Here is a 24,373-nt window from a genome sequence, read left to right as displayed (position 1 = left end):
TTCGCGGGGAAACTACGTTTCCCAGGAGGCCTCGCGGCGCTCGCCGGAAGCCCGGGCGCGAGGGTGAGCCGGGGAGGCGCAGGTGCGGTGGTTTGTGGGACCGTCGTCGGAGGTGGTGGCGGCGGCGGCGGGGCTCCATCATGGCGGCTTCCATTTCAGGCTACACGTTCAGTTCCGTTTATTACTACAGCACCAACAGTAGCGCCGACCATGTAAGTGCCCCGTGTGAGGCGACATTTCTCTCTCACACACACACACTTCCCGGGGGGGGGGGCAGGGGAGGCAAGCCTTGCGCGAGAGGAAACGATCGTGAGAGGGAAGAAGGGGGAGGCGGCGATAGGAAGCGGAGCGCGGCTGAAAGGGGCGGCAGGTAGCCTGGGCCGAGCCGCCGTGGGAAGCGGGGTACGAGGGGGAAGAAAACTGTGTTTGGCGGGGGGGGGGATGGCAGGGCGAGTGGGCGACCTTTCGGGAAGACAGCCATGCGAGGTGAGGAGAAGCAAAACGCGTGCTGAGAATACAAAACAGCTGAGCTTGATAACGAAGTCGCCCGTGGAGCCGTCATGCAGCTTTTCCCAACCTGGTGCCCTGGGCGCTTTCACTTGGTATTTATGAAGCAACATGTAGAGACTGGCTGTGGAGATAATACAATCTGTTTAAAAGGAAAGAAATCTCGTTGGATGTATCTATAGAAGCTGTTTTGTTTACCTATAGAAACAAGGGGAGCAGTAAAATAAAAAGAGAAACGGACCGCTGTAGTAAGAAAAACTATATTTGTTTATAGTGACGGGGTTCAGCCGTGGTAAGCTGCAGTGTTAGGATGCTAGAAGAATTGAATAGAGCAAGTGAAGCCTGAGAGAACATTTCCCTGTGCTTTGTTTTTCTGGGGGGGGGGGGGTGATCTGATTCATTAGCAGTAATGCATGGATGCCAAATGCAATTGTAGTTACAGCAAAACTAGACAGTTCTAAACTGTTTATGTTTGTGTTTAAATTATTAAAATATGTTAAATTATCAAAAATGTGAGGCAAACTAAAAACTACTGAATGCAAAATATGCTGTTTTTTCAATTAAATTTATTTTATTTTGAGAACCCACAGTACTGGATGTAACTCACTTGTTTGTTTTCTAGGTGAGAAACCTGGGGGGGGGGGGGGGGAGATGAAAAGATCTAGGTGAAAGCTATAGATAGTGATGGTTTAAGCCAGGGGTCAGCAACCTTTTTCAGCCGTGGGTCCCTCAGACCATGTGGTGGGCCAAATTATATTTTGAAGGAAAAAATAATGAACAAATTCCTATGCCTCACAAATAACCCAGAGATGCATTTTAAATAAAAGGACACATTCTACTCATGTAATAACACACTGATTCCCAGACCGTCCGTGGGCCGGATTGAGAAGGCGATTAGACCGCATCCGGCCCACGGGCCTTAGGTTTTCTACCCCTGGTTTAAGCTGAGAGACAAAACTACCCACCAGTTGGTGAAGTTCTGAATGTTCCCCTTCAGAAGTACTACTAGGTGACTGCAGCATGACGTTAAGTCTATCCTTTAGATAGTTGTTGGTGGTGTTTTATTTGTATGTTTCCTTGCTTAAGTTCTTTATCAATACACCTTATTATACTGATTCTGTAATACCTTTAACAATGTTGCATTGTTTTAGTATGTGTCTGAGTGTTTCCTGATGTGGTGTAATGGTTATAGTGGTGTAAGTGAACTAATGGACTAAGACCTCTAGAAACCTAAGGCTCAAATCTCTGGGTGATGGGTCCTTCTGAAGTTCTTTTGGGCAGAATGAGATGCAGTTGGTGATGGATGGTCAGATAACAAAATATTTGGATAGTTCTAGGCCAGGTGGTCTGACAGGAGGTATTGGCTGCAGTCTACAGAGACTTCATCTCCTTTTCTGGTTCTGAGTATAACTGGTGCTGGGCAATAAGGATGGATTAGAAATCCTATTGTACAGCTGATCAGTAGTCTGGTGTGGTGTTGAAGATTTGCAGGCTTTTGTTTCTGCGAAGTTCTCAACGTGTATGTTGGAAATTTTGTTGGTGTGTCTCTGGAATTCATTGCTACCATTACAAGGTAAAAGGTACCATTACAATCATGGGGCTGTCACATTCAGGCTGTCACATCAGCCTACCACATGTTATGAGTTGCACACAAGTTTGGCGATAGTTTGAACTCAAGTGGCAGAAGACTTAAATGTAGCAGCATATGAGCCCATTTTTTGACCCACTGTGACAATAATAATGATGGCAAAATGCATCTGCACCATGATTCTGTTAGTTTGTTGTAGACCAAGATAATTTTTCGGGGGGCGGCAGGGGAGCTTACAGTAGCTTTCAATGTCGTCCATAACATGATACAGTAATACCTCCGCGAACATCCGCCTTGTCTAGCGTCCATTCCAGCGAATGTCCACGGCAAACCCAGAAGTACCAGAACGGGTTATTTCCGAGTTTGCTGCTCATGCATGAGCAGAAGTGCAAACCGCTCCACACGCATACGTGGCGCTTTGCCCTGCGTCCTTTTCAGCTAGAAGCCAAAGCTCTGGAACGGAACCCAGTCGCAAAACAAGGTACAACTGTAATCGTAAAACCCATAGAGGTGCAGTAGAATATATTTGCTTTGAGGATAAAATCACCTGCAGCTATCTCAGCCTGGATGTCATAAATTCTGCAGTTTGGTCTCTGAATATGTCAGACCAACTTACTTTGCTGGGGATTTCAAGGATGGCTTATAACACTGAGAAGGAATGACTGGTTGGAGCCAGGAAGTGAGACAAGCCTCCTTGTAAGAACAAGTGGCTTCCACAATATTGAAAAAGATGGTTAAGATCACACATAAAGAAACCTCAATCATAAGTACTGGTTAATCACATATATTTGCTTTTAGAGCAAAGTGCTCAAGAAAGTGATGGCTGTGAATTTCCAGTTTCACTGAGCAGATGTATTTCAAGCTGGATTTAACAATGAAACAGTGGTCCTTACTATGACGGATAACATTTATGCTGGGGAAAGAAAAGACTCCACCTGGAAGCTTTCAGTGTTCTTGGATACTAGATGGCATCCTTCTGGTTTAACTGACTGGGTTGGGGATCAGGGACACTTCACTAACATGATTCAATACATATCTCAATAGTTAGTTAGTTAGTTAGTTAGTTAGTTAGTTAGTTAGTTAGTTAGTTTTCTGTATGGGCAACTCCTTGTTTCCACAGTGGGGGTTGGGTTCTGGGTCATTGCACATGTCAGCAGAGTGAGAATAAGCCCATCCCATTCCTCCTTCTGGGGCCGAAAATGATGTCTGTGTCAGCAGCCACACGCAGTGTTCCAAATTTTCCAGGCACATTTTGCACTTTGCTATCGGCACTTGCGACCAAGTGAAGATGCCCAGGCACCAGGATGGTACCTGATGTCTCCACTATCTGGAGGTGCATGTCTGGGGATCCTTGAATCTTGACTGTTTTCACACACTGGCACCACATCCTTTAGAACTCTGTCTGTTATATTTTATTTGTATAAAGTAAGTAGCACATAAGCAGCACACAAAACGCTACCAAACCATTCTACATTCTAAATCTTATATTAATAATCCAAAAATTGAGAGAGCTCACATAGAACATAGAATGGTTTGGTAGCGTTTTGGGTGCTGCTTACTTTATACTGTTATATTTTATCTGCAAAATCAGAATGAATTGTGCCCCAAAATGGCAATTAGACTTTCTGCTTTTGAAACTGTAACCCTGGTTGAAGGAGCCATTTGGTGCCTAACCTACGTATTTGAGTTTATAACCCTGGTCATACGCCAATTGAACATGTGCAAAATGGTTGCCACCTGTATATATATCATTCTTACTAAATTTATTGGATGCTTTGTCTTGCTGAAGGCAAATCAAAGCATCTTTTTAAAAACAAAAGCAACCCCCCCCAACTTTAAAAGGCCATAGATAGTTAACAGCCAAAGGTCAGATTGTAGAGGAATGTTTTTGCTTGGTGCCTAAAGATATGTACCAACAGTTTCAGGCAAACCTCCTGAGGAGAGCATTTCACACACACGGAACACATAAAATGTCTGTTCTTTTTTTTGCCTCTGGGCCTCCCATGAAGGGTGCACACAAAGACGGCCCTCAGATGATAATCACAGGGTCCGGATTGGTTCACATGGGGAGAGCTGGTCCTTGAGGTATTGGGGGGGGGGGCCATGGAAAGGGCTTTCTCTGTTGCTGAATGTTCTTCACAGGGAGGCTCACTTAGGTGCCAAACTTCATATGATTCTGACACTTTATTCACACAGACTTCCTAAACTGGTTAACTTTTATTTAATTGCCATGACTCTTTCATCTATTCCCAGTTTACTGCTTTTATACTACTTGCAGAAATGTGTTTCTTCTCATTGTTATTAGAATGTCCTGTAAGATGTTCTAAGAGTTTAGAGGTTGCTGGGTAGGCTAGAAAATGTTTTAAATGATACATTTTGCCATTTTGCATGTATTTGTATCCTTCAGTTTACCAACAGGAATGGAGGGATCGCTGCATAGAAGGGGCAGGGAGGAAGGGATCGGAGAGGCTTGTCACATTGGCATTGTTTGGTGTTGTCCAATTGAAACCATAGTAGGAGTTCCATAATGTGTTTTGGCTTATTGAACAGTAAGCATATTGAGCATATGTGCAGCTCCTTCATAATTCTCTTGCTATTTTGGGCATATACTAGCAATACCCCCCCTCAAAAAAAAGTGCTTTTGGAATGATGATCATGAAATCGTGTAGAATTTTCATGTTATATTTTCAGTGTATATTCCTCTATGCTATTCTATCCATAGATGGAATCTGTTCACCTGTGGGAAGAAGACACTTAAGAACAATGTAACATATTCTGTTCAGAATCTTTAGACACCTCTTGTTAAGAGGTTCCTAACACCATAAAAATGCTATGCTTTGTTTTAATTTTTGTTTTTTTTTCTTGTTTCAAACAAAAAACTAATTTGCAGTTGAATTTTAATGGATTTTTGGATTACCATTAATTGTGTTTAAGTTTATATGAGCTACTTTGGGGGATAACAAGGTAGAGTATAGATCTGGAAAACAATATTCCCCAAATTTGTGGTTTATTGGGTAAAACAATATGACTGTTTTAGGAAAACAGGCCTATTTTAATTTTATTTTGCTTGTTGATAAATAGCAAACAAATAAGTTAATGGTATCTTTGGTTTCTGTTGCATTATGCTTTATTCACAGATCTGTGTGCTAAATTCAGTACTTTTTGTCCTTCAGATGAACTTTTTGTTTGCAACTTAAACAATTTTAACTTCGGATCAGTGAATTCTGTTGTCTGCTCTGGAAGGCAAGCTTCTTAAAGTGCAAGCTGTTCCAAAGCCCCAAATAGGAATGTTCTGCCTACATTTTGCAGTATGCAGCTACTGGATTGTAGCTTTCGCAAATATGCTCTGGTTTGTGTTCTCTGATAGCATTTTGTAGTCCTGTTTTATCTGTGGAATGCTTGCTCTATACATTATTTCAGAACCAAGTAGCTTGCATGCTATTTTTAAAAGTGAAGTGAAGAAGGCAACTTTCAAATTCCATTTGTGTACTTAGGATAGACTACAGAGAACAAGAGAAGTTCTAAGCTGCTGTTTTTACCTTCTCTATTCAGCAAGCTTTATCGTTGTCTTGCTCTTATTTTCATATCTTTCTAAGCCCCTTTTTGGGTTACATCTGACTTCACTGTAGGAAGAAAATAGTCTTGATGTGATAGGATGTAAACATAAGTCCTGTGCTAAGAATTGAAAATGCTGTGTTCCGTAAACAGAATTTAAAGGTCCCAAATTTTCTGCCTCTGTGAACCTGCTTCATAATTCCAGCAGGGGCCTGTGTGACACACTGGCCACATTCACACAGTGCTCAACCATGTCCTTGGTTGAGCACTATGTGTATAAGCTGGAACTGAGACAAAGCAAACCCTCAGGCTTGTAGACTTCCTCCTCTATTTCAGCTAAGTGAAGGACTTAACCAGCATTTTCCCCTAATTTTTTTTTCTGAATCTCTGCTTCTTGTCAGGGGTTCTGGTTGAAAACAAACCCATGGTTTGAAGTTTGCTTATTTTGAAACCAAATTCAGGAAAATTATATACTAGTGAAGCCATTTTGGCTGCATAAGAGAAGAGAGGCAGTGGTAAGCCATAGGTTAGTATTGTGTGCAAAATAATTTCTTAACCAGTCAACAGTGATATTCCAGTGAATAACTTTTTGGCATTCCACTATATATAATGAATATACAAAATCTCAAGGTAATTTAAATAGGAAATAAAGGGAAAACATTTAACAGTCTTTGATATAACATAGTTTATTGCATGAGGCTACTATTGAGCCATCCTGGAATTTTGATTTAGCAATCTATCTCTTTGATGAGTGAATTTATCCTACTGCATGAATGGAAGTCTAGTCTGCTCACACATGCACAACCCTGGAATGATCCCAGCTAAAACATGTGCCCACTTTGATTCAGAAAGAAAGCTTATTAACCCCATAGGATCCAGGGGTCTTAGTACTCTTAACATGAGTCAACAGTGTGATGCAGCACCAAAAAACCTAATTCTGTTCCAGGCTGCATCTACAGAAGTATGGTGTCCAGACGTACCACTCTATTCTTCCCTGGTCAGACCACACATGGAATACTGTGTCCAATTCTGGGCACCATAATTTAAGAATAATGTTGACAAGCTGGAACATGTGCAGAGGAGGGCAACTAAGATGATCAAGGGTCTGGAAACAAAGCCTTATGAGGAACAGTTGAAGAATCTGGGTATGTTTAGCCTGGAATAGAGGGGACTGAGAGGAGATATGATAGCCATCTTCAGATATCCCAAGGGCTATCACCTGGAAGAGGAAACAAGCTTGTTTTCTCCTGTTCTGGAAAGTAGGACTCAAACCAGTGGCTTCAAATTACAAGAATGAGATTCTGACTAAATATCAGAAAGAACTTTCTGACAGTGAAAGCTGTTCAGCAATGGAACAGACTCTCAAGAGAGGCAGTAGACTCTGCTTCCTTGGAGGTTTTAAAGCAAAGGTTGAGTGGCCATTAGTCATGGATGCTTTAGCTGAGATTCCAGCATTACAGGGGTTGAACTAGATGACCTTTGGGGTACCTCTTAACTGTACGCTTCTATTCTGTGAGTAGAGGTCCATTTGTGCAACCTTGGATTGTGCCCTTAATAATTTCAGTTACATGTAGTTATGAAAACTGCATGAAGATAAAACATGATGGAGTACAATTGTAGGTTTTGTCATTAATCATAATTATTTTGTTCAATTTTATAGGAAGGTTTTCTTTTGGGAGAGATAAGGCAAGAGGAGACATTTAGTATTAGTGACTCTCAAATCAGCAACATTGAATTTCTGCAAGTTATTGGTAAGTAGCTACAGTTTAATAACTTGCACTACAGTTGAACCTCATTCATTCATTCATTCATTTCACTCCCATGTTTAATGCTTTGAATTATCAAAAATTGGTCCGGTAAGTTTCTTGACAGAAATATTTGGAGCTCTGTTCATTACTACTACTTGATTTTCTACTTTCTGTGGCATATGATAAAACATCCCAGGTGTACACTTCAAGGCTTCGGGGACAGGTAGTCAAGAAAGGAACAGCTACTTCATGAGGCCATTTGCACCTGGGTACATGTTTTTCTAGTCCAGCAGATACACAGCTGAGTTACATACTTTTTTTCTTGTGCTTGAAATACAGTTCAGTTCCTAAGGGGGAAGGAAGCCACTGGATTGGAAGTGTGGCTTCATGTTTATAAATGCTAAGTGTTGTTCCAATATCTGTAGAATAGTGCCCTTTTGTTGATTATGGTAAAAATAATATGACTAAAGAGCAAAACACTTGTATAGGTTAATTTCATTGATATTAGAAACATTCTTTATATGTTTAGGGAAATGGAATTGGGTATTTGCTCTTGGGTTGATGTTTGGAAAAAAACATGTGGGGTACATCTTGGTAGCTTTCCACTTGATGCAAAGTATAACTGAAACTTACACTGTCAATTTCTTGTTACAGATATCCATAATCATGAGCCTTGTTCCAAACTCTTTAGGTAAGTTACTTTGTCATCTTTTTCTTTTTCCTCTGTGCCAATTGTAGGTGGGCTGAAACCAACATTAGTATAACTGTCAGAATGAGCATCCAGTCTAATTACTATTTTTTAAATCAATACCACAGGTGTTATGAAAGAACATCCTTCAACTTTATAAAGAACAAAAATAAATCCTGAATGCACTTGGCAGCTCCCATATGTCGTATACATTATTTTACATGTTTGCAATGCATCACATTAAAAGTAATACTTAAATGAGTCTTTTCTCCTTATAAAGTCTCCTTTTAAAAATAAATTCTTTTTAAAAATTCAGCTTATCCTTTCAGAGACTTAGAAATATGACTAGCTTTCTAGGGATATGTGGATTTATTGTTATGGCTAAAAGAATGCAGATGCCAAGTTGCCCTGTTTGTACCAAGCGATTTAATAGGAAGTTTGTTTTTAGGTGGTTCAGTTCCTTCATTTTGTGGCTCTCTACATTCACAGAATACTTTTTGCCATATAGTATTTAACAGATTCCATGATCTGTATGTAATATAATTGATGCTGTATGTGTTAAATGTATAGCTATTGCTAATTGAGGCAGTTCCATAAAATGATTGCTTGGTATGTATTTATCCTCTTCTAGATTTCCAGCCAGTTTATTTATCACACTTATTGACATGATGTTTTAATGAAGACATTTAACAAAATTTATATACCACATAATTGTAAAAATTAAAAAGATCCTGTAAGTGGTTTACAAAAACATATTTTTAAAATCTTTATTTAAGCATGATACATGTTAAGAGAAAATGTCACTAGTGATAGTGGCCTTTGCACCTTTTCCCCCTGTGTCCCAAGAGCTTTCCAGTTTTATGGATTCTCTTCTTTTTTAGAGCATTTTATTTATTAGTCTGGTAAGGATGAGACTGAGACGAGATCTGATAGCCATCTTCAAATATCTAAAAGGTTGTCACATGGAGGATGGAGCAAGCTTGTTTTCTCCTACTCCGGAGATTTAAGTTACAACAAGGGAGATTCTGACTAAACATCAGGAAGAACCTTCTTACTGTAAAAGCTGTTTGACCGTGGAACAGACTCCAGCAAGAGTTGGTGGATTATCCTTTCTTGGAGGTTTTTAAGCAGAGATTGGATGGCCATCTGTCATGTATGATCTAGTTGAGTTTCCTGCATTGTAGGGAGTTGAACTAGATGACACTCAGGGGTCTCTTCCAACTCTAATTCTATGTTTTTATGATATTACATTTATATTCCACCTTTCCTCCAAGGAACTGAACACCATGTATGTGGTTCTCCTCTACTACATATTATCCTCAAAACTATGTGAGATAGCTCAGGCTGAGAATTGGTAACTTCTTGAATTTAGATTCAGGTAGGTAGCTGTGTTGGTCTGATGCAGTCGAAATAAATTAAAAATTGTCCAGTAGCATGCACACGAAAGCTTATAGCCAGAACAAACTTAGTTGGTCTCGACAATTTTTTAATTTTTTACTTCTTGAAGATCATCTAGGGAGCTTTGCCAGGTGGGGTTTTGAACCCTAGCCTCTGAGTTCCTAGTCCAGTGGTAACCATTACACCATACTGGCTCTCAGAAGTTGTCTGAAACTTTCTGCCAATCCTAGAAATACCAGCACTTCCACATAGGAAAGTTGAAAGCTGAAAGCAATAGGTGTCTATATATACAAAAACATTTGTTATAAATTCAGTTCAGAACATCACCACCCGACCCCACCCCCACTCATCTTCCCCCCCCCTCCACCTCTTTCCCCCTATTCCTCCTAATGTCTCAACAAATGAAACCGATTTGTTTTGTTCTTTTTAAAAAAGTGTTACATGAAAAAAAATACGAGAGAGAGACATTGCACATACTTTGTAAATCAAGAAAATCTTTATACATTAATATAAAATAATAAATAAATTCAGTTCAGATTATACAATGTTGTTGTCAATGGAGTTAGACCTCTTCTTTTGCTTAAACATGTACAGGAATAAGAATTTGTACACAATGCACAGCATCTGATAGTGATTTATTTTAAGACAAATAAACCTTTGACATTGTTCTGTATAAGAATAGGCTTTGTTTTGCTAAATAGTAGCACTTGTGTGAAATAAGAAACTAACATGGTTCAAATAGATGCCTATTTTACTGTGCCTTTAGTGTCACAATACTCTAAAAAGAAAATTTCTTTATTAGACTGACTGCTGTCAATGAGTGTAATGTACTGTAAACTTCCTCTACAAAGAGGCTAATAATTTAGCAGATAAGTCTAGAACGAATGTCATTTTCTAATACAGGATATACTTAAGTTTCTCTTCAGATGTAGAAATTTGTGGTATTTAGTTACTATGTATGCTCAGTTAAATGACGGCTCCAGCTTGATGCTGATATAAATATGTGATGCTCATGTTAACCTCTTTGAGATGGAGGCTAAGAAAGTTAATTGTTTAGAACTGCTTTTAGGGAGATAAAAATGGTATCTGATAATAACTGAAGGATGCATCTTCATTTCAAAGACATGCCTTACAAATCTCATTATAAAATCTCTAAAAATGCATATTTTATATGTGTTTATTCTACACACACAGTGGGTGTTTTGAGTGTGGATACTTGCATACTGGGTGTGTTTGCCTTACTTAATTGTTCCTTACAGTGTTGTGTTTGAATAGAGATTATGCTCTGCTTATACAGTACATCTAATACATCTAAGAGCTAGTTGAGATAATTTTTTATAAACATTAGCTGTAGATTTGTTACCTGTGAAACTCAACATTTAATAGCAGACTTTTTTCAGGGGTACATATGTTATTTTTCATAACTTAGCTGTTTAACTTCCCCATAATATTTCTCTATAAGGTTTAATCGTTCATGGATGTAGTGAATAAGCAGCCTCAGACACACCTTTACAGTATATTACATTTTATTCCACGAAACATCACTGACTTGATTCTAAGCCAAACCTATTTTTTTCTTTCTTAAGCTTTTATGACTATGCGGGCAAAGTCAATGAAGAGAATTTGGATAGGATTCTTAAAGATCAGAGAAAAGTAAGTCTGCACTTCTTTATTAATTTTTTCTCTGTGCTACCGGTAAGGCCTGAAGAAAAAGTAACGTAACATTTTGTCATAAAGAATGATGAAGGGAAATATGTTAAATATTAGACCAGGCATGGCTAACCTTTTTTGTCCCAAGTGTTTGTGGGCAGTCTGTATGCACATACACTCACACACCGTATGTGAAAAGGATATGTAAAAAATAAAAGAAGGGAAAGTATCCCAGTGAGCATTCACAGGCAACTGATAATGGGGAGCTCTGCCCCCTGTCTCTCCTCTGAGCCATCTCTCAATCTCTCTGAATCCTGTAGGACTGGTGAAGAAGAATTGCCTAAATGTTAACTTTTTTTGTAGTTGTTGCTCCCTTTGCTTGACCTAATTCAGTTTCATGTCAATGTTAAATGGGATGAGATGTAGGATATAACCCCAAGGAATTTCCCAATACTTCTTTTAGGAAATAGGTTTTCTAGCACTACTTTTCTTTAACTTCCTACCAAAGGGGTATACCCACAGCAGAGCAGTGCCCACTACTTCTAACTCACGTGGTCAGCACTCAACAGTGTGGAAAGACTTTTTTTTAGAATTGTAGTTGGTTTTTCTCTTCATGCAATTTTTTTATTGTACTCGCTAGTTCACTGGGACACTGCCATATCTTGTGTTTTGTTCTATATCTTTCTAAATTTCTTTTAAAAATGAAAGGGGGGAAAACCTTTGCCAATGACATTAAAAGGGACTTAGTGGTTCATAACAATCAGCAGCCTAACTCTCAGTTACAGCTGGTAATCGGGTGGAACTTCCTCATCGCTTTCATCTTTCCTGTGGCTTCCATGGAAAAAACGTTTTCCGTTCTCTTTGAAATATAGAGAGGGGTTTCTTTTAGTTTCCTTTCAAGTAAGATCTAAATAATTGTAGGAATTATTGTGCACAGTTAAATATGCAATAACAGTTTTCTATTTATTCTTCTTCAGTTCTGAAGAAGGGAAATTTTGTAGTATCTTAGTACTGTTTTCTTTGTATCTACAGCAGAGGTTGATAGTGACTATATTTGGCTTTGCAGACCATTTCTAGCAGCTCCCCACACCCCTCAACAATTTGGCTGCATTGATGGTGCATTTTTAAACTGGGAAAGGGAGGTGTTGCATTTGAGCCCCCATCAAGCTGGTGTGACCAGAGAGGTTTCAATCTCTCTGTCCAGATCAGTTGATGATGAGAATGCAGACCTGATGAGCAAGGAGAGTGGGCGCTCTTGAACCCCATTGCTGCAGTAGTGTGAGCTGAGAGCTTTCATTCTCTTTACCTATAACAACTTAAAGATGAGATTTTTCTCTCCCCTGCGGTATGAGAGAGAGAGAGAGAGAGCGTCATGCGGTCCTCGGAGCATTGGATAACGTTGAATGTGGCCCACAGGCATAAAAGGGTTTGCTACTTAAACAGTAGAAAAACATAAGGACTTGAGGGAAAAGAAGCTTTTAAGGATCATGTGATAAGCAGCATGCAAGTTAAATTGAATGTACTTCAATAATAATATCTGCTGTCTTTGAAACAGAAGTTTTCCTGTCACTGCAAAGTGTAATATTTCCTGAAGCATGGGATTGTTGGTAACATGAAGGGATTCGATTTTCTCTAGATTGCAACAATGCTATCTTGCAGAATGCCATTTATTTCTTTGATTGGAATAATTAGGCTTAAGAATTCTGGCATCATGTTGGGACTTCATAATTAATCTATATTGAATGTACTTTTGAGATGCAATTTTTATCCTTCAGTTAATACTCCCTCAATTCAATCTTTATTGTAGAACGTTATTGGATGGTACAGATTTAGGAGAAACACCCAGCAACAAATGTCATATAGAGAACACATCATTCATAAACAGCTGACACAGATTCTTGGAGTGCCTGATCTTGTCTTCCTTCTCTTCAGTTTCATCTCAACTGCAAATAACTCAACACATGCTTTAGAATATGTTCTCTTTAGACCAAACCGAAGGTAAACAGTTTATAAGATGTGGAGGGAAACTGTTCGTCCATTTTAATGATTTTTGTAATTAAAAAAGTAATAGTCACAGATGATGTGCAAGTTGCTTTTCCTCTGAGTGTTTCAGTTGCTTCAAGTGCTAAATAGCTGGTGTGTATTGTACCAGATGACATAATCCACAGACAAAATCCAGAAGTATATGCTCTTCTGTGGAAGCTGTCAGGATTTCCCCCTAATTATATAAAACTGCTGAGTAATATATCCAGAAAGAGGAGTTACAGTAAATGACCATTTTGTACAGGGGTTCTGTTCCTGGCCCAAGCATGCATTGGCAGAGCATGTATAAGCTCCCCGCACCCTGTTCTGCCCTTTTAGTGACTCATTTCGTGATGTTTTCAGGTCACTTCTGGGTTCAGCGCTGTGCATGCATGTGCCATCAGTTAATTGGTCATTGCCTGTATATGGAAAATATAATGTAGGAATTTGTAAGAATTATTATTGGATAAAACCAACTTGAGAAGGATTCATTTTTAGAGTCTTGTTAGTTTTTAGAGTCTTGTTAGTTTAGTGAATGCCATTATGCCTCATAATCATAATCGTGATTATAATCATAATCATGCTGGGGCAACCCAGTTAGATGGGAGGGGTACAAATACATTATTATTATTATTATTATTATTATTATTATTATTATTATTATTGAAAACTGTATTCTCAATATATCTGCTAGTAAATATTCTGCTGTCTCTTCATTAAAGATACTTGGTGGCCCACAAGAGTAACTAGAAACTAAAATATTTGAGAGTCATGAAAATACCCCAATCACAAATTGGCTTTCTATAGCTGATCTGTCTGGTTGTACTTGCATATAGGACTGCAAACTTTAATTAATTGAGCAATCACCTAAAACTGTAGCTGATAATTAGTGGGAAACAGCTTTAACCAATGCGACTTAAAAATTAAATATTATGCTTCACCTTTTTTTTTTTAAAGCTATTTAGAAAAAAAAACCTATTTGGTTTCTAGTGGTGGTGGGTAATAACCTCTTTCTTATATAGCCATCATTAACATTTTCCAGCTGTGAGTTATATTTTATAGTTTGGTGAACAAAAGCTAGGTTGCATTCCTTTAATGTTCTGGTTTGCATGTACTGCAAGCTATGACTTACTGCGTATAAGCAAGCATGCTGGTGCATTGAGAGAAATCATGAGTGCTGCATTTCCCCCCTGGTCTTGGTGTACTACTAGGAGTAAGCTGCAAGTTGTAGCCTAGTGTCATTACTTACTGCTAATGGTTTGTTCGGGTGTCAGCACTTAAGATCATAACTAGTATGTTAAAGTAAAAAAAGGTGAAGGTAAAGGACCCCTGACAGTTAAGTCCAGTCACAGACGACTCTGGGGTTGCAGCGCTCATCTCGCTTTACAGGCTGAGGGAGCCGGCGTTTGCCCGCAGACAGTTTTTCCAGGTCACGTGGCAGCATGACTAAGCCGCTTCTGGTGCAATGGAACACCGAAACCAGAGCAGCACACGGAAACACCGTTTACCTTCCCGCTGGAGCGATACCTATTTTCTACTTGCACTTTTGGCATGCTTTCGAACTGCTAGGTTGTATTTCCTTCTTAATTGTAGCTTTTTGAAACCCTAATCATTGTGGGGAGGTAGTAAGGCAATAGGCTCTTCTGGGTGATTATTATGACTGGAATCTCTTGTAGGGAAATAACATTACAGAAAGTAACCTCATATTTCTAAACTTTTTCTGCAGGTATAATCAAAGAGTGTCACTTACTATTCCTAACCTAGGCAACACAAGCCAACAGGAATACAAGGTCTCTTCAGTGCCAAATACTTCCCAAAATTATACCAAAGTTATTAAGGAGCATGGGTGAGCATTGTTTTTAATATGTAACAAATGCCATTTTGGTGTGCCTAGAAATAAATGCATGTGATCGCTAACTTAGTCATACTTGCAGTGGATCCGTTGATTTCAGTTATCATGACTCTCTTAGATATCACCAGGAGCAGATCTAGAGCATTCTTGGTTATCTGATTTTGTTTAATGGCTGCTATTTTTTAAACAGTACAGAGAAGCAGAAAAATAAGTCAAAAACTTTATTTGGGATAAAGCAAATTATCAAGAAAAGCAACGTTAATGTGACCAACGTTAACTGTAGAAGATCTCCATGTGTATGACTTTTATTGGCTTAAATGAGGCTCCTTGTTGGCTTTTAGTTTGTCATGGTTTGTTTTTTGTTTTTGTTTGTTTTGTGTGCAATAAATATTCAGTCTATTTACTTTGTGGAATAAATGTTTCTTTTGTGTTAATATAACATCAGGTTGTGCAAAAATAACTTTGGATTGTATCCAATGGTGTCTTTTTACTTGATGGAAGGCTCTTTGATCTAGTTCCAATCAGTGGAACAGGAAAGGAGGCAATTTTTGCCAATTTCCCTCTCCTCTGCAAAACCTCACCCCCTGGTCAATTTGCTTGGATTGGGGATCCTTTGGAGCAACATGTGCAGTGGCACACAGAACTGTAGGGGGGAATGGAATTGACAAAAATTGCCTCCCTCATTTTTCTGCAAATCGAAACCTCTGCTATCCTTTTCAGACAGCTTCAGCAGTCCAGGCCTTGCTTCCTGGAGTATGGCTCTGAAAGGTAAACCCTTTTGAAGGGTAAAAGACATCTTGGAAAAGCAGGATTTGCCCATTTCTAACACATTATTTCTGATGTATTTTTAGTACTGCTTTTTTTGATAAAGATGGTGTGATGAAGGACATCAGGGCTATATATCAGGTTTATAATGCACTTCAAGAAAAAGCACAGGTAATTCTTCTTTAATGTTCTGTATTTATTGTGACAACTTTCTGCTTACTAATGCAAAGCTACAGTAAAATTTTCATTTTGAATTTAAATGTTTCATGAACAACTTACATTGTGAATAGTTAAGCTATATTAAGTCAAATCAACTAATTAAAATGTTTAGTTAATAATGCTTAATAGAACAGAAATTTCTAGCATAAGAATTGTAGGTAATAATTGTCTATTACAAGTTTTCCCTGCTTTAAGACTGAAAGTAGCTGTCAAGGAGATAGGCCAAATTGTCCTATGTCCAGATCTCACTTTAGGATATGCATGGGCAAAATGCTGAATCTTTGCGGCTGCATTCTTCTGAAGGGCTTTTTCCACTGGACTTGATTGCAAAATTGAGGCCCTACTGTATAATGCATTAAGGCTGTGTGTGTGTGTGTGTCTGAAATATTTGATAAGGGATCTTTAAAGAATACTGTAGCATTTAAAATTAGCAGAAAATGGAAATCCCTCTTTGCTCCAGTCCTTCCTTTTCTGTGATTCAGACCCTACTGGTCTTTCCTATTATCTGGTCTTTTCAAGGTCTGGATGCCATTGTGCCAAAGTTTAATTAAGGCCATAATGGCATGTTTACACTTAGGTAGCTGCCCCAATTATGTGTCTGAAACCTGGTTTAAGGCATTACTGGTGGTACAGTAAGCATCCATAACTACTCCCGCTATGCATGAAGTTGCCATCTCCCTTTTATTCTTGAATCCTGTGGGTTGATTTGAAACTGCATCATTTGTGCCACTTCTTTATTGTTCAGATTCATAACATACACATATGGTAGTTTAGTTTAATATATTTATATATTGTTTTGAGGAGTCCCAGAACGATTTACAGTAATAGAATGTAGATTATGAAATACATAAGATGTTCAATAAAACAAAACAGATTAAAAAACTAAAAATGTTCATCAGGTAGATAGCTAACCAGGTTTTATAGATTGAGGGGGAACTACATGAAAGCACCCACTAGTTAATTTCTAAGAAGAAAGTTGCCCAAGCTTACCTACCTTATCTCAGTTGTATAGAGGCTTGTTAGGTTTCTCAGCAGTGATGGAGGGGCTGCTTTCACATGCTCAGAGGCACACTTCTATATTCTATATATATGATCCATGCTGTGATCATTAACATCTATACAAATAATAATACCCTTAGTGGTTCTCTTAAATAGTGCATCTCTATGTTTTATTCTTTTTTAAAAATACATTTGACGTTAAGTAATTGCAGTTATCATGCAAGTGTGTTGAACCTCTGTCTGAAGCAAAAAATGCAAGCTCTTGCTTTCCGGAAATCACCCTTTCCAATATTTGTAGGGATGTGACTTTCCTTGCTTTATGTTGGTGCACAGGTGACCTAAAGAAACCTGCCTGTGCATGCTTTGTGGGCTTATGCTATTTTCTGTTATGTTTAACAGTCTGCTAGTCTGTGATCTTTGACTTAGGCTTTCCCCAAATATTAAGTCCTTGCACATTCTTTCTCACTCGTAGCTCTTTGAAAAAGAAAAAAACAGATCCATGTGAAATGCCTTGACATCTTCAGATGAAGGGTGGTATACAAATTTAATAAATAATAATAATATCTCATCTAACTTTTACATTTCTAAGTTCTAAAGAACAGTCAGGCGTATAAAAAGCCTCTTCCCAATATATTCCCCACCTGGCCAGTATTCACTAGATACATTGCAATTATAGCATAAATGGATTTTTATTAAACTGTTTCTTCAGCAGGCTGCTCATCCCAACTTATTAGCTGTAGTGCAAATAAACTTTGCACTGCACCAGCTAGAGTGGCCATTCTCTTGCATTCCTCCAAATAACTACTTGAATTTTTTGGTTTGCCAAAGCTGGTGTCAGCATTAGTGGCTTGGGACTACTCTTACTGTTTTTGTAGTGCTACATCCCAGGCTGTGAGTGGACCTGCCCTGATTATTACATGACCCTCATGCAGTTTTGCTGCAGGGCATAAAACCAGTTTGCATTACTGTTCTCAGATTCCAGTAAGTAATGATTGAGAAGTGGTGACATAGAGCATTATCTGTTTTCAACGAGGGTTTATGAGTTGTTGCTTGGCCATCAGCACACTTAGCTTGGCCATGTATGAAGCCAAAATCTGGCTGCTAAGAGTGCAATTACTCCTATCTACTTGGGAGTAAACACCATTGAATTCCAAAGAACATACAGCACAGTCCTAACCATGTCTACTCAGAAATAAGTTTTTAAAACTTAGTGCAAATTTCATTCCTTCAGTACTTTACAATGATGCCCAGAGTTGAAATTTGGCAACTTCACTTTCTATCCCCGGTAATTGAGGTTTGGTCACAAGTGGTGCATGGTATATGAATTATGAAAATCTCACAGTGGCTGTGTCTTGGAACTTGATTTTTCTACATTGCATTTCTACTAAGACTTTTGAACATGAATTTTCACTAACCTTGTGTATTTCTCCTAGGCAGTATGTATAGAAGTAGAGAAGAGTGAACAAGCTGCTGAAACTTTCCAGGCAGAAGTCAATAAGCTAAAAACACAAATCTTGCAAAAGAAACAAGAAAAGGAGCAGGAAATAAGTAAGCCTTTTCTGTAAATATTCTCTACCTGGCTGGGAAAATTGACCGAACCCTCAGCTCTGCAGTGCTCCATTACACAGTCCAGTTGGAAACAAATCCAATATTTAGAGTTTAGTGCATAGCACAATAGCATTTTGTTCCAGACCCTTTTCTAAGGGTGATATCCATTTGTGTCCATCTTTGTATGGAACAAAGATGTATTCCATTCATGCCACCCAATTTGCTTTGTAGGGTTGGAGAGCCCTACATATATCACATTGGGTATTTAGAGATGATACCATACACCACCTCAGTAATCTAGTTTTGTGTGAGTGGCCACCTCCTTAGACTAAATATCAGGCATATCATGTATACTTTAATTGTGTGGGGTAAGGAAAGCTGATGAACAGGGACAATTATAGAATTGGGGATGCACCCTCCCCTTGACCATTCTTAAACACTGTTCCAGTTCTCTTTGTAAATTGGTAGATAATCCGTGATGCAGTTCCTGCCTAACACAAGAATCTTTGCTGGAGTAACTGCAGCACAAACAGAAAAAAATAGTGTTAGAAGAAGCAGGGGAAGGGTTAAACTAGGAGATGATTGTATTAGTAGTGATGGGAACTTTGCTGCTAATGTAGACATGTGGAATGGGATGTTCATTGAAAATATCAAAATATGACACTTAATTGTAGTATTCAGAATGATGGGCATCAGTTATGATCTAGAGATGTGAAATACGCTGTATGTTCCCTGGGGCTCTAGAATGAAGTGTGTCCTTAAAACATGCTTGTCTTATATCTGAAGTATAGCTTTCATAGTTATTAAACTATGGATATGGCTGGCAGTTCTTCCATTCCAATTAGGAACCACTTAGATTATACTTGTTGCTAATTATAAATAGCTGAGTGGGAAGCCATGTGTTTTCTATTTCTAAGTCCATTCCCGTCAACTCATAATATGTACCGGGTAACTTCCTAAACAAAATTTTAATGGGGGCCAGTTCACTTTGGATTGGACCATATCCCCTTTGTGTTACTCATGAACACAAATATTCCTAATAATAATAATAATAATAATAATAATAATAATAATAATAATTTATTTGTACCCCGTCCATCTGGCTGGGCTTCCCCAGCCACTCTGGGCGGCTTCCAACAAAGATAAAAGATACACTGAAATGTCACATATTAAAAACTTCCCTGAACAGGGCTGCCTTCAGATGTATTCTGAATGTCAGGTAAATGTTTATTAGCTGGCACTTAAATGACTAGATGGAATGTGGTGAAAGTCCAAGCAAGTGCTTAGCGGAGAAATCAGGAATAAGATTAAAGAAAAATAGTATTAAAGGAAATGTGGATTGAGAAATAGAGAGGGCCATATATGAGATGCTAAAAGTAAAAAACAGTAAATGCTGAGGGCAGATAAATGTGCGATGGAAATTTCAGCACTAGGGAGCAATGTTTGTTTTTTATTTATTGTTGCCTCTTCAAATGTAGCTTCTGACGTATTAAATGTGATCCTGGCCTTTAAGTGCTACTCTGATCTTCTATCAAGTAGTTCTCCAATATACATGACTAACGGTTCAAAACATGATTGGATGGATAGCCCATTAAATACCAAGTTTGAGTATTGGAAGGATAATATATTTCTTTCTGCAGTGTGTTGATTTTGAGGCATAGCAGTTCTGAGTGGTTTAACAGTCACTAGATTTTCCATAAGTACATAAGCTTTAGGGTAATGGCAAGTATAGAACAAGTTCTTCAGTTATAACTAAGTACAACAGATTATTTTTCTCTAGCTCTTGAATGCGTTTCACTTTCATGCTTATTTTTCCCTGGGGTTTGATTTTACTTGCTTATCAGTATACTATCCATGTTAAAATCAGGCATTACAGTCAAATCTCAGTTGTTGAACGTAATCCATTCCGGAAGTCCGTTCGGCTTCCAAAATGTTGGACAACCGAGGCATGGCTTCCAACTCAGGCAGAAGCCTCATCAGCCGTTCGGCTTCCGAAAAATGTTCGAAAACCGGAACATTTACATCCGGGTTTTCATCATTCGGGAGCCGAAACGTTCCAAAACGGAGGTGCTCGGGATCTGAGGTTTGACTGTATATTTTGACAAGGGTAAAACCCTATGCCATTCATTTAGAACCCTAAAATAAAATTGGGTCAATACAGTTACTTACACAGCAGTTATTTCTGTTTCTCTACAGTTTTTGGGCTCATTCAAACCCTATTGTTTGTGTATATTTTAATATTATGCTGTCCTATCCACTCCCTTGTCTAATTGCCTTGTGGTGGGGATTTATTTTGATGAAACCGCATTGCTCAGATATGCTGTGAAAGACATAAGACAAGAAGCAGAAGCTTTTAGGGTAAGGTAGCAAGTAACCAAAGTGAGAGCTGAATAGGCCTGATAGTGTGATAGAACTCATTTTGCATGGTTTCTGCCCACTGCATTCTCTCCACACTGTGCAGAAGAACCAAAGGAGTATTGAAAAGTTTGGGGGGGGGGGGAAATCCTTCAATTTTAGAGACACAAAATACTGCTTCTGACATTAGAAGATTGACTTTTGAAAAGATTATATGCATGTTTAGTTTCATTTGACCGTGACAGATGGTATGTGATAGTTCTAAATTAGTGTTCAAAACCTCAGTGCCTCATTAGCTAAGAATCAAAATTAAAGTTACTATTGTATAGTTCAGAGATACATAGATCTCATCCCAGTTGGTCTCAGTACCATTTGAGGAAAGAGGTCAGAAATGAGAAATCTGTATCTGATGGTTTTGTGGTTCAGGGCTTTTAGGAATTCTCTTGCCTAAAAATCAGCATACTTCTCAATATTAGGTTGTGGTTTTGGCTTTTCAAAATAATAGCCAATTGAAATTGCTTTAAATGGTTTTACTTCAGTCTTTTCCTGCATAAGTACAATCCTCTGCTGTGAGGCATAATACATGTATGCTATATATACTCTGCTGTAACTGTACCATTCTTTTTTGCCCATGAGGAATTCTCTTTTGAGAGGCAATAAATGCACCTAAAGTAGCCTATTATCAAGTTTGTGTTAGTGCCTGCCTTTGAGAAATCCTGTCCGTTTGAGTTAACTAAACCAAATTGCTCCACTTCACTTTGGCACTGGGTTTAACTTCTTGCAAGACATTTCAATAATGAAGCATGCTAGTACTAGCAAAGTGAATTCTAGGAAAACTAGTTCAGTCAGTTTAACATTGGCAGTTTTTCACTCAAATGACTTACTTAAACATAGTTGAATACATAGGTGCATTGTGAGTTTCTTTTCAGTGCCCATGATATCAAAATTTTATGCAGTTTGCCACATTAAGATACCTTGTTTTGACAGCTAATTACATTTATTTTCCCACTTTTTTGTAGGACTGCAGCAGGCCATCTTAAGCAGACAAATGTCAAATGATACCCTGGAGCCTATATTTATCCCCCGAATGTCCCATGCTGGATTTGTTGCAGAAGGTAGTAATCTTGAAGAACCCGATGCCTCTGATCCTCCTCCTCCTTATGCTGACTTGAGTGTAATCAATCACGACAGTGCCATACGCCCTGGTGTTCTAGAAAGCAATGTTTTCATGCCTCGACCTCAAGCAGTAGGCTCTTCCAGTTATGTTTCCACAAATACAGGATTGAAGCTTTCAGGCAATGGAACATCCATGCCATCCTCTTCCCAGGCGACTGTCGGTGACAATGTTAATGAATCAGAAGACAGTGACTGTGAGAATTTTCTTGAACCTACAGAGTCATCTGACAATGAATACGCACAGACAAGAAATTCTCGTCCCCTGACACATGCAGATGGAGATTCCAGGAACACTCAAATCTCCCAGATCTAATGGAACATGAGCTTAATATAGCACTATCTTTCCTAAATGTTACAGAAATATTTTGGGATTTAACTTGGAGGAAATGGGCTACAAAAGTGGATTATTGTGCACAGCAGATGTAGAAGACTTGAACTTAGATGGCTTATTCACTTTTGTGATACATTTTTGCAAGTTTTGTAATTGAATCATTAGGATAATCAAACTACTAATATTGATGAAATTCATGGATGTACTGGTAAATAAGCAAAATGAAATTGGGGGGGGGGGGAATCCTGTGGCTTTTGTTGCCATATTCTCCATAAAAAAATGGAATTTAGCAACTAAGCTCACTCTAATGATCTCAAATCAAAGCTTACCTCGTGCACTATCATGCCTTGAATTTTGGGGGAGGGGGGCATTTCTAAGAACTTTGATCAGCAGGCTTTTTAATGGTGAAGCCAAATAGATCATTGCCAGAAACAAAAACCTTTGATAATTTCAAGCAGCCTGATTGGAACAAATGTGAGCTATATTCTCTGCATGCTCTTTTAATAGAGATGAAATTTGTTTCAATCTTTTTCTACTAGCCTAATGTCTATCACTTAAAATTATGGTTGCCTTTTTATGTAGAAAAGCGATTACCAGTAAATCATCAGTGAATGTCTTAAGCATAACTACTCTGCCCTTGGTGGATTTAAAGTGACTTTCCCACACTATCATCAGTTGCATTTTTGTTCTAAAAATAATGAAGAGCACATAGCAGAAAGTAGTGAAATAATGTGGTCATTATTTAATGCAAAACTTCATGCAACATTCAAAATAATCCAGATTTACTATGTAAACCACTTTGAGTCTCTGTTAGGGAAAAAGGTGGGATAAATAAATAAATAAATAAATTAAATAAATAAATAAAAATAAAATAACAAGTCCTGGAGAATGGAAGAGGCTGTCTAGTGCAATCCCCTTGGGTTTTCCTCTTAAATTAAAACTATAGCTCTTCTCATGTTGGGGTAAGAACCTGTGAGGCATGAAGTGGAATCCGTTTAAATAATTTTTGAATGCACTTACTAGATTTTTTATTTTATGCTTGCAGGGAAAAAATTGCCCAAAAGATACAAAATAGTGCCACTAAGTATCGAACTAGGCATTTTCTTCAATTAGCAAATGCCAAACCTTTGATTCTGTAACAATTCATCTCTGTTTTATTTAATCCAACTCTTGATTAAAAACCCACATGAAGACTTCTTTTAGATATATGATTGCCTACAGCTAAAAACTCAGTAGCTAAACAATCCCACATCTATCTGTTCGCCTCTCTGTTGTCTGTACTAAGTAAAACCAAGTGGCTTTGAAATATGATAAAAATACTTCTATCTCCTTGGACATTTGGGACTTTATAAACATTTCTGTTTTCAGTACTTAACATACTATTTGGCCTTAACATGATATGTTTTGTTTTACATTGCTGCAGTCTGTTTTAATTAACAAAAAGTGTGTTTGGGTTTTATTAACTTTGGGTATCTACAAGCATCTGTTGTGCTGGTTTGTTAAATAAGTGCTGTTGCCATCTCATCAGTTCATTCAAGAAATTTTATTTTTATCTCACTCAAACTTTTAATGTACATCTCTGACAAAGCAGTTAAATGTGACAATAAAATCTTATTTAATCCTTTATCTTTTAATATCTGTCAGCAATGTTTCATTGCAGTGAGATCACGCATCTGCAAGTGAAAGCGGTGTTAAGATCCACTCCTCAATGAAACAAATGATTGACAAAACAGTATATTGGTTCCCCTATTGGCTGAGTGTAAAGAGGAGCACCCATGAGATTATGGTTTGTATACAGTAGTAATCACTTTTTCTAATGTCCATTCACATTTGCTCATGCATGGCAAATACCTATAATCCTTGCAACAGAAGACTGGCAGCAGCAATTTAATAAATATCCCCTTACTTTGCATAGTACATCACAACAACTTTTGGAGGTAGCAACTCCATTTGCATGAGTGACTCAGCTGAG

The 24,373-nt window shown here is 38.2% G+C and overlaps 1 protein-coding gene across 1 annotated transcript; it reads left to right on the top strand.

Annotated features, from left to right (window-relative positions):
* The first annotated feature begins 95 nt into the window (after positions 1-95).
* ABRAXAS2 (abraxas 2, BRISC complex subunit) lies at positions 96-24,025 on the top strand. The gene is made up of 9 exons (XM_083741459.1): positions 96-212; positions 7,311-7,401; positions 8,053-8,089; positions 11,071-11,137; positions 12,942-13,132; positions 14,883-15,002; positions 15,860-15,944; positions 18,425-18,539; positions 21,914-24,025. The coding sequence occupies exons 1-9, from the start codon at positions 141-143 to the stop codon at positions 22,381-22,383; spliced, it is 1,248 nt and encodes a 415-aa protein (XP_083597585.1). The 5' UTR covers positions 96-140; the 3' UTR covers positions 22,384-24,025.
* Positions 24,026-24,373: the final 348 nt, after the last annotated feature.

Source organism: Podarcis gaigeae (assembly GCF_964106915.1).
Source record: "Podarcis gaigeae genome assembly, chromosome: 5".
Lineage (NCBI taxonomy): Eukaryota > Metazoa > Chordata > Lepidosauria > Squamata > Lacertidae > Podarcis > Podarcis gaigeae.
This window is presented reverse-complemented; position numbering and strand designations above follow the sequence as displayed.